Raw genomic sequence first — 11,719 nt, 5'->3', positions numbered from 1 at the left:
AAGTATCCTTGTATTATACATATTGGTCATTTCAGATGTCTTCTGCTATGAATTATGTATTCGTATTCGCTGTCCATTGTCTACTGTATTGTTTGTCCTTTTCTTATTCATTTGTAGATGTTCTTTATATGTCCTAGAATCTAGATACTAGTTCTTTATCACACACATCAGAAGCATCGATGGAAACAATCAAGTCTGTGAACGTCACACACATAGTGAGGATCTTCCAGTTTTGAATGCCAAGTCTTGTAACTAAGGGAAATATTTTAGCAAGTGCCATGGGTCATTGTTGACTCTATTTAGAGTGTATTTAACAACTAATAAAAAAAATTAAAATGAAATCTAATTCGTAAGATTTATGGCTTGTATTCTGTTGTTAAGGAAAGGAATTGGTATTCGTGCATGTGCATGATAGATAGATAATTCATATATATTCTTACTGTGTTAAATGCTTTCATTTGTAATACATGAATATTAATTTTGAGCTAAAACTCCATTTAACTTCATGTTAAAATTTGCTTTAAAAAGAAAAGAGACATACATTTCTCTTCAATTGCTATTGGTGTTCCCAAGCAAAGAACGGCTAATCCCACTCTTTTGTTTAGCAGAAAGGGACACCAAAGACAGGTGAGTGAACACGATTTGCCCAGCACCACACAGGCAGGCATTAATCTGGTTAGAAACTGTTTTCCTTGGCTTCTCAGGTCAGGGTGGGGTCCAACTTCTCCCTTCCACATTATAGCCAAGTGCCCAATAACTGCTGTTTGGGGAAAATAGCCCTTCATCACCCTAAAGAGAAAGTGGAGTACCCAGAGACTGCAGGGTCGGGTTGGCAGACAGAAGGTGCTGCATAAATCCTTAGCATTGGTGCAGATAGAGTCCAATACAGATCTTTGTTGGCGCCACTGTAAATGCTTTTATAAATGCCCTCTTTACGAGTGCTCCATATTAGCCTCCTTCTGGTTCACAGGAAACACTTAGTGGTCGCTAGGGTCACCCTCAACACAGGGTTGAATCCGATGGGGAATTAAGCAGGCAAACCAGTTCTCAGACTCAAGCCAAATGCTCACAGTTAGTCGCCAAGGGAAACACAGGTGCCTAATTTGTGCTCCTAATTCGCGTTCCTATAAGGAACATTTATTACTTATAAATGTTCCTAGCCGGTCCCTGGAAGTGGGGAAGGTTGGAGGTTCCTTCAGTTCCCTCAAAAGATGGGGAAGGAGAGACCTCGGTTTATTTTCCCATCTGTGAAAGGGGACACAACAGTGTGCACGGGAGGTGCGCGGGGGAGCAGTGGAGGGAGAAGGGCTTTCCCTCCTTCCTCCCCCATCTTTCCCATCTCAGCTTCCAAGGGTTAGATCTGGCGATTCGGAAGTTTGCTCTTGGACAGCCAGGATGGCAGCAAGCGGGAAAGGTGCGGGCACTAACGCTCTGCCCGAGCCCCTCATCCCCACCGCTCCTCCTTCCTCCATCCTCCCGTTCCCCTCCTCCGGTCCCCGCCCCTCTCCCGCTCTCCCATTGGCTGAGCTGGCTGCCGGGCCTCCCCGGGATTTAAAGGGCCCGCTCGCCTCGCCGCGCTGGGAGCCGCTGCTGGTCCCGGCCTTGCGGCCTGCAGGGGAGGCTGCCCGGAGGAGGCGGCAACGGTGGCGGCAGCAGCAAGTCCCCGGCTCCAGAACCACAGTTTCCTTCTTGCCAGGTAGGTCGACAGCAGTGGGCTCGCAGCTCCCCCGCTCCCATCCGAGCCCGGCTCCCGGAGCGCGGATCTGTCGCGTGTGTCCTGGGAAACCCTCCCCATCACCTTTCCTCTCTCCCTTCTGCTATGTCTTCTACGACCACCTCCATCTCCTTGCAGTCCCCGGACCTGGGCAGGACTTTGTTGGCGGCCACTCGCCAGGTGGGGGTGAGATGGGGAGGGCAGGGATCCAGGACACCCCCACATCAATACAAGGAGACATGCACACGGCCCTCCACACAGGGCAAGTCTACCTTGGAAACCAGGGAGCTCCCCCCACCCCCCGCGCTCCATTTGATATACGGGCCTAGAATGTACACCATTTGATCACCATCGGACTGAACTGTTTACAGCTTTCAGGAGACAGAGGTCCTTCATTCATCGCAGGTCACAGGCTGTGTGTGTGCATCCAGAACACCTCCCCACATACAGTTGGTGGCTCAGTCTGATGTACCTGATGCTCACACCCTCCCCCCCAGACCCCCAGTGCCCTGTCTCTATGTTGATTGGTCAGCCCCAAACTGAAATCTGAGCACTCAAGTCCATCCCTTGCTTAGTCTGCCCCATGGACATTCCACTCCCTCTGTGTCCCCTCTTTGGCAGATCTATCCATCTGTCCATCCATCCGTGGGGGTCCACAATGGCCACCTTCAGCCGCCAGGAATTTTTCCAGCAGCTACTGCAGGGCTGTCTCCTTCCTACTGCCCAGCAGGGACTTGACCAGATCTGGCTGCTCCTTGCCATCTGCCTCGCCTGCCGCCTCCTCTGGAGGCTTGGTAAGTGCCTGCCACACCACGTGCCACCACACCAGGCCATGTCACACCTGCCACGTTTATCCACACCAAGCTGCACCTTAACCTGCTATGTCCTGCCGTGCCAAGCCAGGCTCCAGCATGTCCAACTCCATCACATCCCACCATGCCAAGCCCCATTCTATCACACTACACTAAGCCACATCCTGGCATGCCAAGCCATGCCCTTCAGTATTCCTGGGTTCTGGGATTCTGGAAAGCTGAGATTATTGGATATTGGAATCCTGAAATGTCTACATCCCAAGATTATAAGATTCTGCAATTTTGATATCACAGGGTTGTGGAATCCCAAAGTACCGTGGTTACAGGGTTTGGAGATTCTGACAAGTTGAAATTCTCACATTCTAGGCTTCCAAAATGTTGGGTTTCTGGATTTCTCTAATTAGGGCATGATGAGATTTCTGGATCCTAGGATTCTGTGATATTTCTACAATCATAGCATGCCTGAATCCAAATGATAAAATTCCAGGTCCCCAAGGTTCCTATAGGATGCTGAGACTTCTGGAAATCTGCTATTCAGAGGTTCTACACTTTCTTTTTCTTTTATTTTAAATGCGTGTTTTGTTTTTTCCCACATTTATTATTTTGAAATATTTCAAAGCTACGGAAAAGTTGAATGAATAGTACAACGAACACCCTTATATGCGTCGCCAGATTCTCCAACTGTCAACATCTTGCCACATTAGCTTGCTCTACCTGTCTTTCTACCTGTCCGTCTATCTATCATCTTCCTCAATCACTTGAATAACGTGCTGACATCATGACACTTCACCCCAAATCCTTCAGTGTGTGGCCCCTAAGAACAAGGACATCCTCCCCCACAACCACAGCCTCAACAATCACCCCCCAAGAAATTTAACCTGGAGGCAATATAATCCAACATAAATTGATATTTGAATTTCTTCCAGGGTCCCCCAAATGTCCTTTATAGATGTATCTTTTCTTTAAACCCAGACCCTGCCACCCTCTTCATCTCCTCAACACCTGCTTTGGGCCCCGTTCAATCCCACCGCATTCCACCCTCTAGGCCTTTACCAGGCTCTGCCCTCTGCCCTCACCATCCCCCCTTCCTAGCAGCCCACCAATCTTCCCTTTCTTGTTCTCTCCCTCTCCTTCTCTCCTTCTCTCTCTTTCTCTCTCCCTCTCACCCGAAGGGCTGCCATCCTACCTGAAGCATGCGAGCACCGTGGCAGGCGGGTTCTTCAGCCTCTACCACTTCTTCCAGCTGCACATGGTTTGGGTCGTGCTGCTCAGCCTCCTGTGCTACCTCGTGCTGTTCCTCTGCCGACATTCCTCCCATCGCGGCGTCTTCCTCTCCGTCACCATCCTCATCTACCTACTCATGGGGTATGGATGTGCGTCCTCATCCTCACACTGTTGGAATGGCGGGTGGGTCCTCAGGCCCCTGATGACGTTGTCCAAGACAGGGAGGGTGTCTGGGAGAATCGTTGTTCTATGGGAGGCACAGAACAGAGAGGGTGTGGAGTGTTCCTGCAGAAGGGAATCTGGGAGACTTGTCCTTTCACGAGACTGTACAGGACAAGTTGGGCATGGGCTCCCCCAAAGGAGGGAGCCTAGAAGAATTATTCCTCCATGAGGCTGTGCAGGGCAGGGGAAGGCAGAACCCTCTTGGCACCTTGGTATCCCCCTTCTGTGGTCTTGGAGGTTGGGGGATCATGGGGCCAAGACCAGCATCTTTTTTTCTCAGTGAGATGCACATGGTGGACACCGTGACATGGCACAAAATGCGAGGTAAGGAGTCTTGCCCCTCGCACCTGCCCCAGCCCTCCTGCCCTAGTCCACACTGCCTAACTGCCCCACCTTGTGTCTCTCCTCCCCCACTTTTCTCCCTTGTCCTCCAGCCCTCACAACCCCCTTGTGTCTGCGTCTCTTCCCACCCTGCTTTTCCCCCGAGTCTGCCTGTCCCATCTCATGTATGTGCCTGACTCTTCTGAGTAAGGGTGTCTGCCTGACCTGGCCCACTTGCCCACCTGCCGGTCTGACCCCATGCCCACCTATCCATCCTTGAAGCCCCCTTTCCTACCACCTCTCACCCAGTGCTCTCTATCCCCCCATGCTGACCTGCTCTCCGCCCATTCACTTGGCCATGGGCACCACCCATAGGGGCCCAGATGATCGTGGCCATGAAGGCGGTGTCTCTGGGCTTCGACCTGGACCGGGGTGAGGTGGGTGCAGTGCCCTCGCCTGTGGAGTTCATGGGCTACCTCTACTTCGTGGGCACCATCGTCTTTGGGCCCTGGATATCCTTCCACAGCTACCTACAGGCTGTCCAAGGCCGCCCGCTGGTGAGGACCTGGGTGAACAGGTGGGCCAGGACTGTGGGAGCCGCCACAGGGCAGTGTTCATGGAGCCTTGATCCCCACAGAGCCGCCGCTGGCTGCAGAAGGGGGCCCGGAGCCTGGCGCTGGCCATGCTATGCCTTGTGCTGTCCACTTGTGTGGGCCCCTACCTCTTCCCATACTTCATCCCCCTCGACGGTGACCGCCTCCTTCGCAAGTGAGCACAGCCTTCGAGGCCCTTGCCCAGCAGTGAGGGGGTTGGGTAGGGACCTGGGGTCTCCCCAACTCTGAGCCTGTCACTTAATGGTTCTGTCTGTCTTCTGTTACTACAGCAAGAAACGCAAAGCCAGGTAAATGAGGGCAGGTGCTGAGGGCGAGTGGGGCTGACTGGGGGGTGGGGCACAGCCTCTGACCCATTGGTTCAGTACGTCCGACCGTCTGCCATCTGACCATCTACCCCATGACTAGACAGGGCTGTCTGTTTGACCAAGATGGGCTCTGTGACTCCACGTACGACTGATGCTCGGACACATACTATGTGTCTGGCTGTCCATCTATTCAGCTGTTTTGCTGTTAGAAACAAGTGACACGACTGTAATGGGGAGTGACATGTGTGTTGGTTGGTGGCTCTGACCTGTTTGTGACTCTGACTGGGGTATTATGGATTATTGGCCTATTGCCCACTGACTCCTTGAATGTTGGACTGTGAGTTCCGGCTGTGCTATTGTCAATGATGGGATGGATGTGTGGCTGTCTCTCTGGCCAGGAGCAGGTCTGACTGTGGCATGTCATGCACCAATCTGTGATTGATTCTACCTGTGTCTCCCTTCTCTGACTGCTTGGTGTTTTCTAGCTGAGGGGTCATGACCAACTATGTTCCTGTGCCTGTCTGTAGAACCCACTGTCTGCCTCTAGTTTGATGACAGGATTTGATCTGGCTGTTTGATTGTATGACCCCACTCCCCAACTCACTGGCTGCTGATTATGTCTGATGCTGAATGAGTCTCCAAAAGGTCAAGTGACTTGACCAGTGGCACCCAGCTACGTAGCCAGGCTTTAATCCCAGGCCTGATTTCAGAACCTATGCTTTCTCCAATGCCGGATGCTCCCTGTTTTTGACCATGTCTGATTGTACAACTGACAGGGTGTGCAAATGTGCATACCGGGGTGTTTGATGGTCTCCGTGCCTGAGTCAGGGGAGAGTACTTCAAAGCTGGGTGTCTGTGTGGCTGTTTGAGGGTGCAGGGTTGTGAGGTAGGGCCTCTGATGGTGGCTGGTTCGATATGTCTAGCCATGTGAGGCTACAGGGCCACGTCATGTTATAGGACATCTCATGCATCCATTGGAACCACATGAAACTAACTGCCTGATGGTGTATGTCTGTGTGTGATTATCATAGTCCACCTCTCTTGCTACTTTGTTTCTGTCTGTCTTGTCTGTAAACAACTCACACCAGCCTCCAGGGCCTCTCTGATTCTCTTTTCTCTCTTCTCTGCTGCCTTCCTGACCCCTGGGGGCCCTAGGGGCACCATGGTAAGGTGAGTCTACAGAGCGGGTTGACACATGGTGGGGTGTCATGCCAGGGCTTGGGCATGACGCTCTCTCCCCTGATCCTTCCTCCCCAGGTGGCTGCGAGCCTACGAGAGTGCTGTTTCCTTCCACTTCAGCAACTATTTTGTGGGCTTTCTGTCTGAGGCTACGGCCACGTTGGCGGGGGCTGGCTTCACCGAGGAGAAGGATCACCTGGAATGGTGGGGAGGACTTGGGGTCTCCTCTCCCACAGGGTGCTGCCTAGAGGAGCTGCGGGGAGGAGGGAAGGCACTCCCAGGGGAGGGGACAGCCAAGACAAAAGTGTGGCGGTCAGATGGGTTGAGATCCCGAATGGATTTAATTGTCTCTTCTGCCCACAGGGACCTGACGGTGTCCAAGCCACTGAATGTGGAGCTGCCCCGGTCAATGGTAGAAGTTGTCACGAGCTGGAACCTGCCCATGTCTTATTGGCTAAATAACTGTGAGTCACCAAGTCGCCACTCCAGGGCCCTTTCACACATTCATACAACAGACATTTATTGAGCACCTACTGTATGCTAGCCACTGAAGATACAGCAGGGACACCCCAAAAACTACCAAAAATCCCTGCCCTTTTGGAGCTGGCATTTTGTGGAGGGAGCAGATAATAAACAAGAGAAAAAAATACACAATAGTTTGGTGGTGGTGAGTGCTATGGAAAAAAATAATAATAATAAGCAGGCAAAGGTGGTGATTCAGGAGTATTGGCAGGAAGAAGGGTGTTGCAATTTTAAATAAATTAGCCAGGGAAAGTCTCAGTGAGGAGGTGACATTTGAGCAAAGACCGGAGGAAGGTGAGCGAGCAAGGACTGCAGATAGGTGGGGGAGGAGTGTAACAGATGGAAGGAACAGCAGGTACAAAGGCCCTGAGGCGGGCGCTTGCTTGGCATGTGCGAGGAGCAGCAAGAAGGTCAGGGGGCTGGAGCAGAGTGAGCGAGGGGGCCAGTGAGGTCAGAGAGGTCCTGTAGGGCCTCGCGGGCCACGGAGAGGACTGGCTTTTTCTCTGAGAGAGACGGGAGCCATGGCAGGAATCTGAGCCGAGGAGGGCCACGGGCTGACTTGGGTTGTAACAGGATCCCTGTGGGTGCTGTGAGGACACACTGAGGGAGAGCCGAAGACAAAGCAGTGAGGAGGTGGCTGCTGTAGTCCAGGCCAGCCAGTGGAGAGGTTAGGTCAGATTCCGGTAGATTCTGCAGATAGAACTGACAGAATTTGCTGAGTTTGGACGTGGGAGTAGGGGCAGGGCAGATCAAGGGTGTGATTCCAAGGGTGTGATTCCAAGGGTTTTGCCCTGAGGAACTAGAAGGCTGGAGTTGACATTGACTGAACTTCGGAGATTGTGGGAGGAGCAGGTTGGGAGGGAAGACTAAGATTGTGGGAGGAGCAGGTTGGGAAGGAAGACTGGGAGCTATGTTTTGGACATGTGAAGTTTGAAGCCATCATAAGGACTTTATCCTAGGGGCTCCAAAAGGTTGTGGGTATCCTCCTCCTGTCTCTGGCCCTCCAGGAAGGTCAGGGTGGATCTCAGGAGAATCTTGCCCCACATCTCCCCCTCCAGATGTTTTCAAGAATGCTCTGCGCCTGGGGACCTTCTCAGCCGTGCTGGTCACCTATGCAGCTAGCGCTCTCCTGCACGTGAGCAGGGTGGAGAGGGATCAGGGTGGAAGCTGGGTGGGGGTGGCAGGACCTCCTCCTCACTTACCTCATTGCCCCTTGGGACCCTCCAGGGCTTCAGCTTCCACCTGGCGGCGGTACTGCTGTCCCTGGCATTTATCACTTACGTGGAGCACGGTGAGTACAGGGCTCAGCCCTGCTAACAGATGGAAGGTTGGTGGGGGGGCTGGAGCCACCATCCCCTGAGGCTAACCTGACCCCCTTACCTCCCCCCACTGCCCTAGTCCTCCGGAAGTGCCTGGCTCGGATCCTCAGTGCCTGTGTCTTGTCCAAGCGGTGCCGGCCAGACTGTTCACACAAGCATCGCTCGGTGAGGCTTCAGCCCGAGCAACCTCATGCCCAGTACTTCCCTCTCAAAAATGTTACTTCGGTCTCCATCTTTTATCTGTCTGAGTGTGCCCAGTTTCCTCTTCTGGTGCCTGAGCCATCCCTGTAACCTCACCTCTATTCACTAGCATTTGTTTCTCTAACAGGCATTTATTGAGCACCTGCTGTATACACACCTGGCATTCGTTCCTCCAATGAACATGCACTGAGCACTGTTCTAGGTGCTGGAGACACAGTGGTGAACAAAACAGACCAAAGTCCCAGCCCTCTGGGACAAACATTTTAATGGGGAGACAGTAAATAAAAAATAAGTCAGAAAGTCTAATAATAGTTTGTTAGATTGTGAGTAGTGCTAAGGAGAAAATACATAAGGGAAGAATCGGGGGGTGGGTGGTTTCCATTTTCAATAAGGAGGTCAGGAAGCCTCCCTGGCGAGGTAATTTTGGGGTCCTTTAACTAAAGGAGGTGAGAGAGGGAAGCATTCCAGGCAAAGGGGACACTAGCATAAAAGCCCTAAGATGGGAACAGGCTTGGAATCTTTGAGGAACAGTGAGGAGGCCAGTGTGGCTTGAGCAGAGTGAGCAAGGGGAAGGACGGTGAGAAGTGTGGGCCCTCTAGCGCATGGGGATTTTGTTTTGTTTTGTTCATTCTGTTTGCAATGAGAAGTACAGACAACCTCATATTTGTTTCCCACCCACCCACTGATGTTCATCACCACAAACCCCCGACTCAGAGCCCCACCATTCCTCCTCCTCTGCCTGAGTGTTTGCATCTCCCAACCTGGATGCCCTCATTGCTGACAGCATCCTCATCCTTGGATACCTCTGAGCTCCCACAAGAGGCTCCCTGAACCATCTCTTTCCTATCTCAGGGGGTATCCTGGCCATGCTCATTCCTGGAACCCACTGTGCCTTTTGTGTCCCACTGGGCTCCCTGCGCAGGTGGAGGTGGAGGACAGGGAGTAAGTCCAGCTGCCAAACGTATCCATCTGTCCCCCACAGGGCTTGGGGGTGCGAGCCTTAAACTTGCTCTTTGGGGCCCTGGCTGTCTTCCACCTGGCCTACCTTGGCTCCCTGTTTGATGTCGATGTGGATGACACCACAGAGGAGCAGGTGAGGTGGGGCCCTGGGCTGGGGGCTTAACCGGGGAGGACAAAGGCAGGAGGCCAAAGCATGAGTTCCTCGTGCTGTTTTTCTTAGCTCATGCAGCCAGAGCTTCTGTCCTTCCTTCCCATTGTCCCTCTGGTTGAGTCACACTGTTGGGTCATTTATTTGGGTGAAGTGTGCAAGATCTGTTTACTTATTTTACTTATAAAATTCATTTTATAGAGATGGAGTGCAAATCCAGATTTTACTTTTTTATATTAATTACTTCACTTCATTTTTGTTTACGTAGAATTTGCAAGATTTCTTTCTTTTTTTTCCCCCCCCCCACCGGTAAGGGGATCACAACCCTTGGCTTGGTGTGGTCTGTACCATGCTCAGCCAGTGAGTGCACTGGCCATCCCTATATAGGATCTGAACCCGCACCTCAGCGCTACCAGTGCCGCACTCTCCTGAGTGAGCCACGGGGCCGGCCTACAAGATTTCTTTCTTATTTAATTTAAAAATATATATTTTATTTTACTCGGGTTGGGTGTGCAAACTCTGGATTCTGCTACTTTAAATTTTTTTTTTTTTTTTTTTAAAGATGACCGGTAAGGGGATCTTAACCCTTGACCTGGTGTTGTCAGCACCACGCTCAGCCAGTGAGCGAACCATGCTCACTCAGTGAGCCAACCGGCCATCCCTATATGGGATCCGAACCCGTGGCCTTGGTGTTATCAGCACCGCACTCTCCCAAGTGAGCCACAGGCTGGCTAGCCCTGCTACTTTAAAATTTATGTTAAAATGTATACACTATTTTTGTTCGAGTATGAAAATTCCAGATTTTACTCCTTTTTAAATTAAGGACAATTTTAAAAATGTTTATTCATATGGCTCTTGCAGAATCCAGGTTTTCCTTCTCTTTTAGTTAGGGTTTTAATTTTTCATTGAAAATAAAACTTTATTTTATGTTTTCTGTCATTAAAGGCAATTTTTTTTTTCCTTTTTGTCTTTTTTCGTGACTGGCAACGGATCGCAACCCTCAGTGTCACGCCCGTACCGGACCAGGACCAGCCACGGGATCGCAACCCTCGGTGTTGCTCCCGCCCCTCACTCAGCCAGTGAGCGGCCGGTCTGTATGTGGGATCCGAACCCTGGGCGGGACCTTTTTGTCTTTTTTCGTGACTGGCAACGGATCGCAACCCTCAGTGTCACGCCCGTACCGGACCAGGACCAGCCACGGGATCGCAACCCTCGGTGTTGCTCCCGCCCCTCACTCAGCCAGTGAGCGGCCGGTCTGTATGTGGGATCCGAACCCTCGGCGGGAGCGCCACCGCACTTCCCAAGCGGCGCACTATAGCAGTGCGCCACCGGGCCGGCCCTAAAGGCAATTTTTAATTTTTATTCAGGTTGAGTGTGCAAAAATCTGGGTTTTGCTTCTTTTTAAATAAAGTTTTTGTTTTATTTTTATTAAAATATTTTAAAATAGTTAATGCATATCACACAGTTAAAAAACCAAACAGTATTTGAGATATTCAGAGAAAAGTCTTGCTCCCACACCCTATCCCCTGTCCTCTCACGTGTCACCTTTATTCATTTTGTAAAATATATCTTTCTAAAATTTAAGCATATCAAGCAAATATAAAAAATGTATTTTAATTTCCTTCCTCCAGTTTTTACCCTAAAGTAATACACAAATGACATTGTTCTGTAATTCTTGAAAATCTTACACATCAGTACAGTGTCCTCATTCATTTTTTTCTACTAGAAATTTTGTTTTGGGGTTTTTTTGGTGGCTGGCCGTTGTGGGGATCCTAACTCTTGAACTTGGGGTTATAATACTGCACTCTAACCAACTGAGCCAACCAGCCAGCCACTTCATTCATTTTTTTTCATTGTGAGGATGTGACATAGTTTAATTTGTCCCTTAGTGTGGAAACTCAGGTGATTTCCAGTCCTTTCCTATTGCAAATGACCCTGCAGCAAGAACCCTCGTACCCATATACAGTCACACAGGGGCAGACATATCTGTAGGATCTGTTCCCAATAGTCTCAGTAGAGAGGTTACCTTTTTGCCCTCCCACCAGCAATGTATAAATGTGCCTGCTGCCCCACTGACACAGAGTGCCTCTCAAACTTCCTGGATATGTTTGCCAGTTCTATAGGAAGAAGATTATGCATGAAGCTGAGATTTTTTTTTTTTTTTTTTTTTTTTTTTTT

General features: G+C 50.7%; 1 protein-coding gene across 4 annotated transcripts in view; it reads left to right on the top strand.

Annotated features, from left to right (window-relative positions):
- The first annotated feature begins 1,552 nt into the window (after positions 1-1,552).
- PORCN (porcupine homolog (Drosophila)) overlaps positions 1,553-11,719 on the top strand; it is an 11,274-nt gene continuing 1,107 nt past the window's right edge. Inside the window, exons 1-15 of one of the 4 annotated variants that reach the window (XM_008571459.1) lie at positions 1,621-1,696; positions 2,336-2,508; positions 3,699-3,891; positions 4,253-4,296; positions 4,407-4,478; positions 4,669-4,850; positions 4,931-5,061; positions 5,177-5,194; positions 6,368-6,382; positions 6,470-6,595; positions 6,755-6,855; positions 7,972-8,048; positions 8,141-8,204; positions 8,312-8,397; positions 9,416-9,526. In XM_008571459.1, the coding sequence (XP_008569681.1) occupies positions 2,373-2,508; positions 3,699-3,891; positions 4,253-4,296; positions 4,407-4,478; positions 4,669-4,850; positions 4,931-5,061; positions 5,177-5,194; positions 6,368-6,382; positions 6,470-6,595; positions 6,755-6,855; positions 7,972-8,048; positions 8,141-8,204; positions 8,312-8,397; positions 9,416-9,526 (1,356 nt within the window). In that variant the 5' untranslated portion in view covers positions 1,621-1,696; positions 2,336-2,372. Of the gene's footprint in view, positions 1,697-2,335; positions 2,509-3,698; positions 3,892-4,252; positions 4,297-4,406; positions 4,479-4,668; positions 4,851-4,930; positions 5,062-5,176; positions 5,195-6,367; positions 6,383-6,469; positions 6,596-6,754; positions 6,856-7,971; positions 8,049-8,140; positions 8,205-8,311; positions 8,398-9,415; positions 9,527-11,719 lie in introns of all 4 variants that reach the window. The other 3 variants (XM_008571461.1, XM_008571460.1, XM_008571462.1) reach the window with 3 other exon arrangements.

Source organism: Galeopterus variegatus, unplaced genomic scaffold (assembly GCF_000696425.1).
Source record: "Galeopterus variegatus unplaced genomic scaffold, G_variegatus-3.0.2 Scaffold688, whole genome shotgun sequence".
In the NCBI taxonomy this organism is placed as follows: domain Eukaryota; kingdom Metazoa; phylum Chordata; class Mammalia; order Dermoptera; family Cynocephalidae; genus Galeopterus; species Galeopterus variegatus.
The sequence above is the reverse complement of the archived record's forward strand: the minus strand, read 5'-3'. Positions and strand labels throughout refer to the sequence as shown.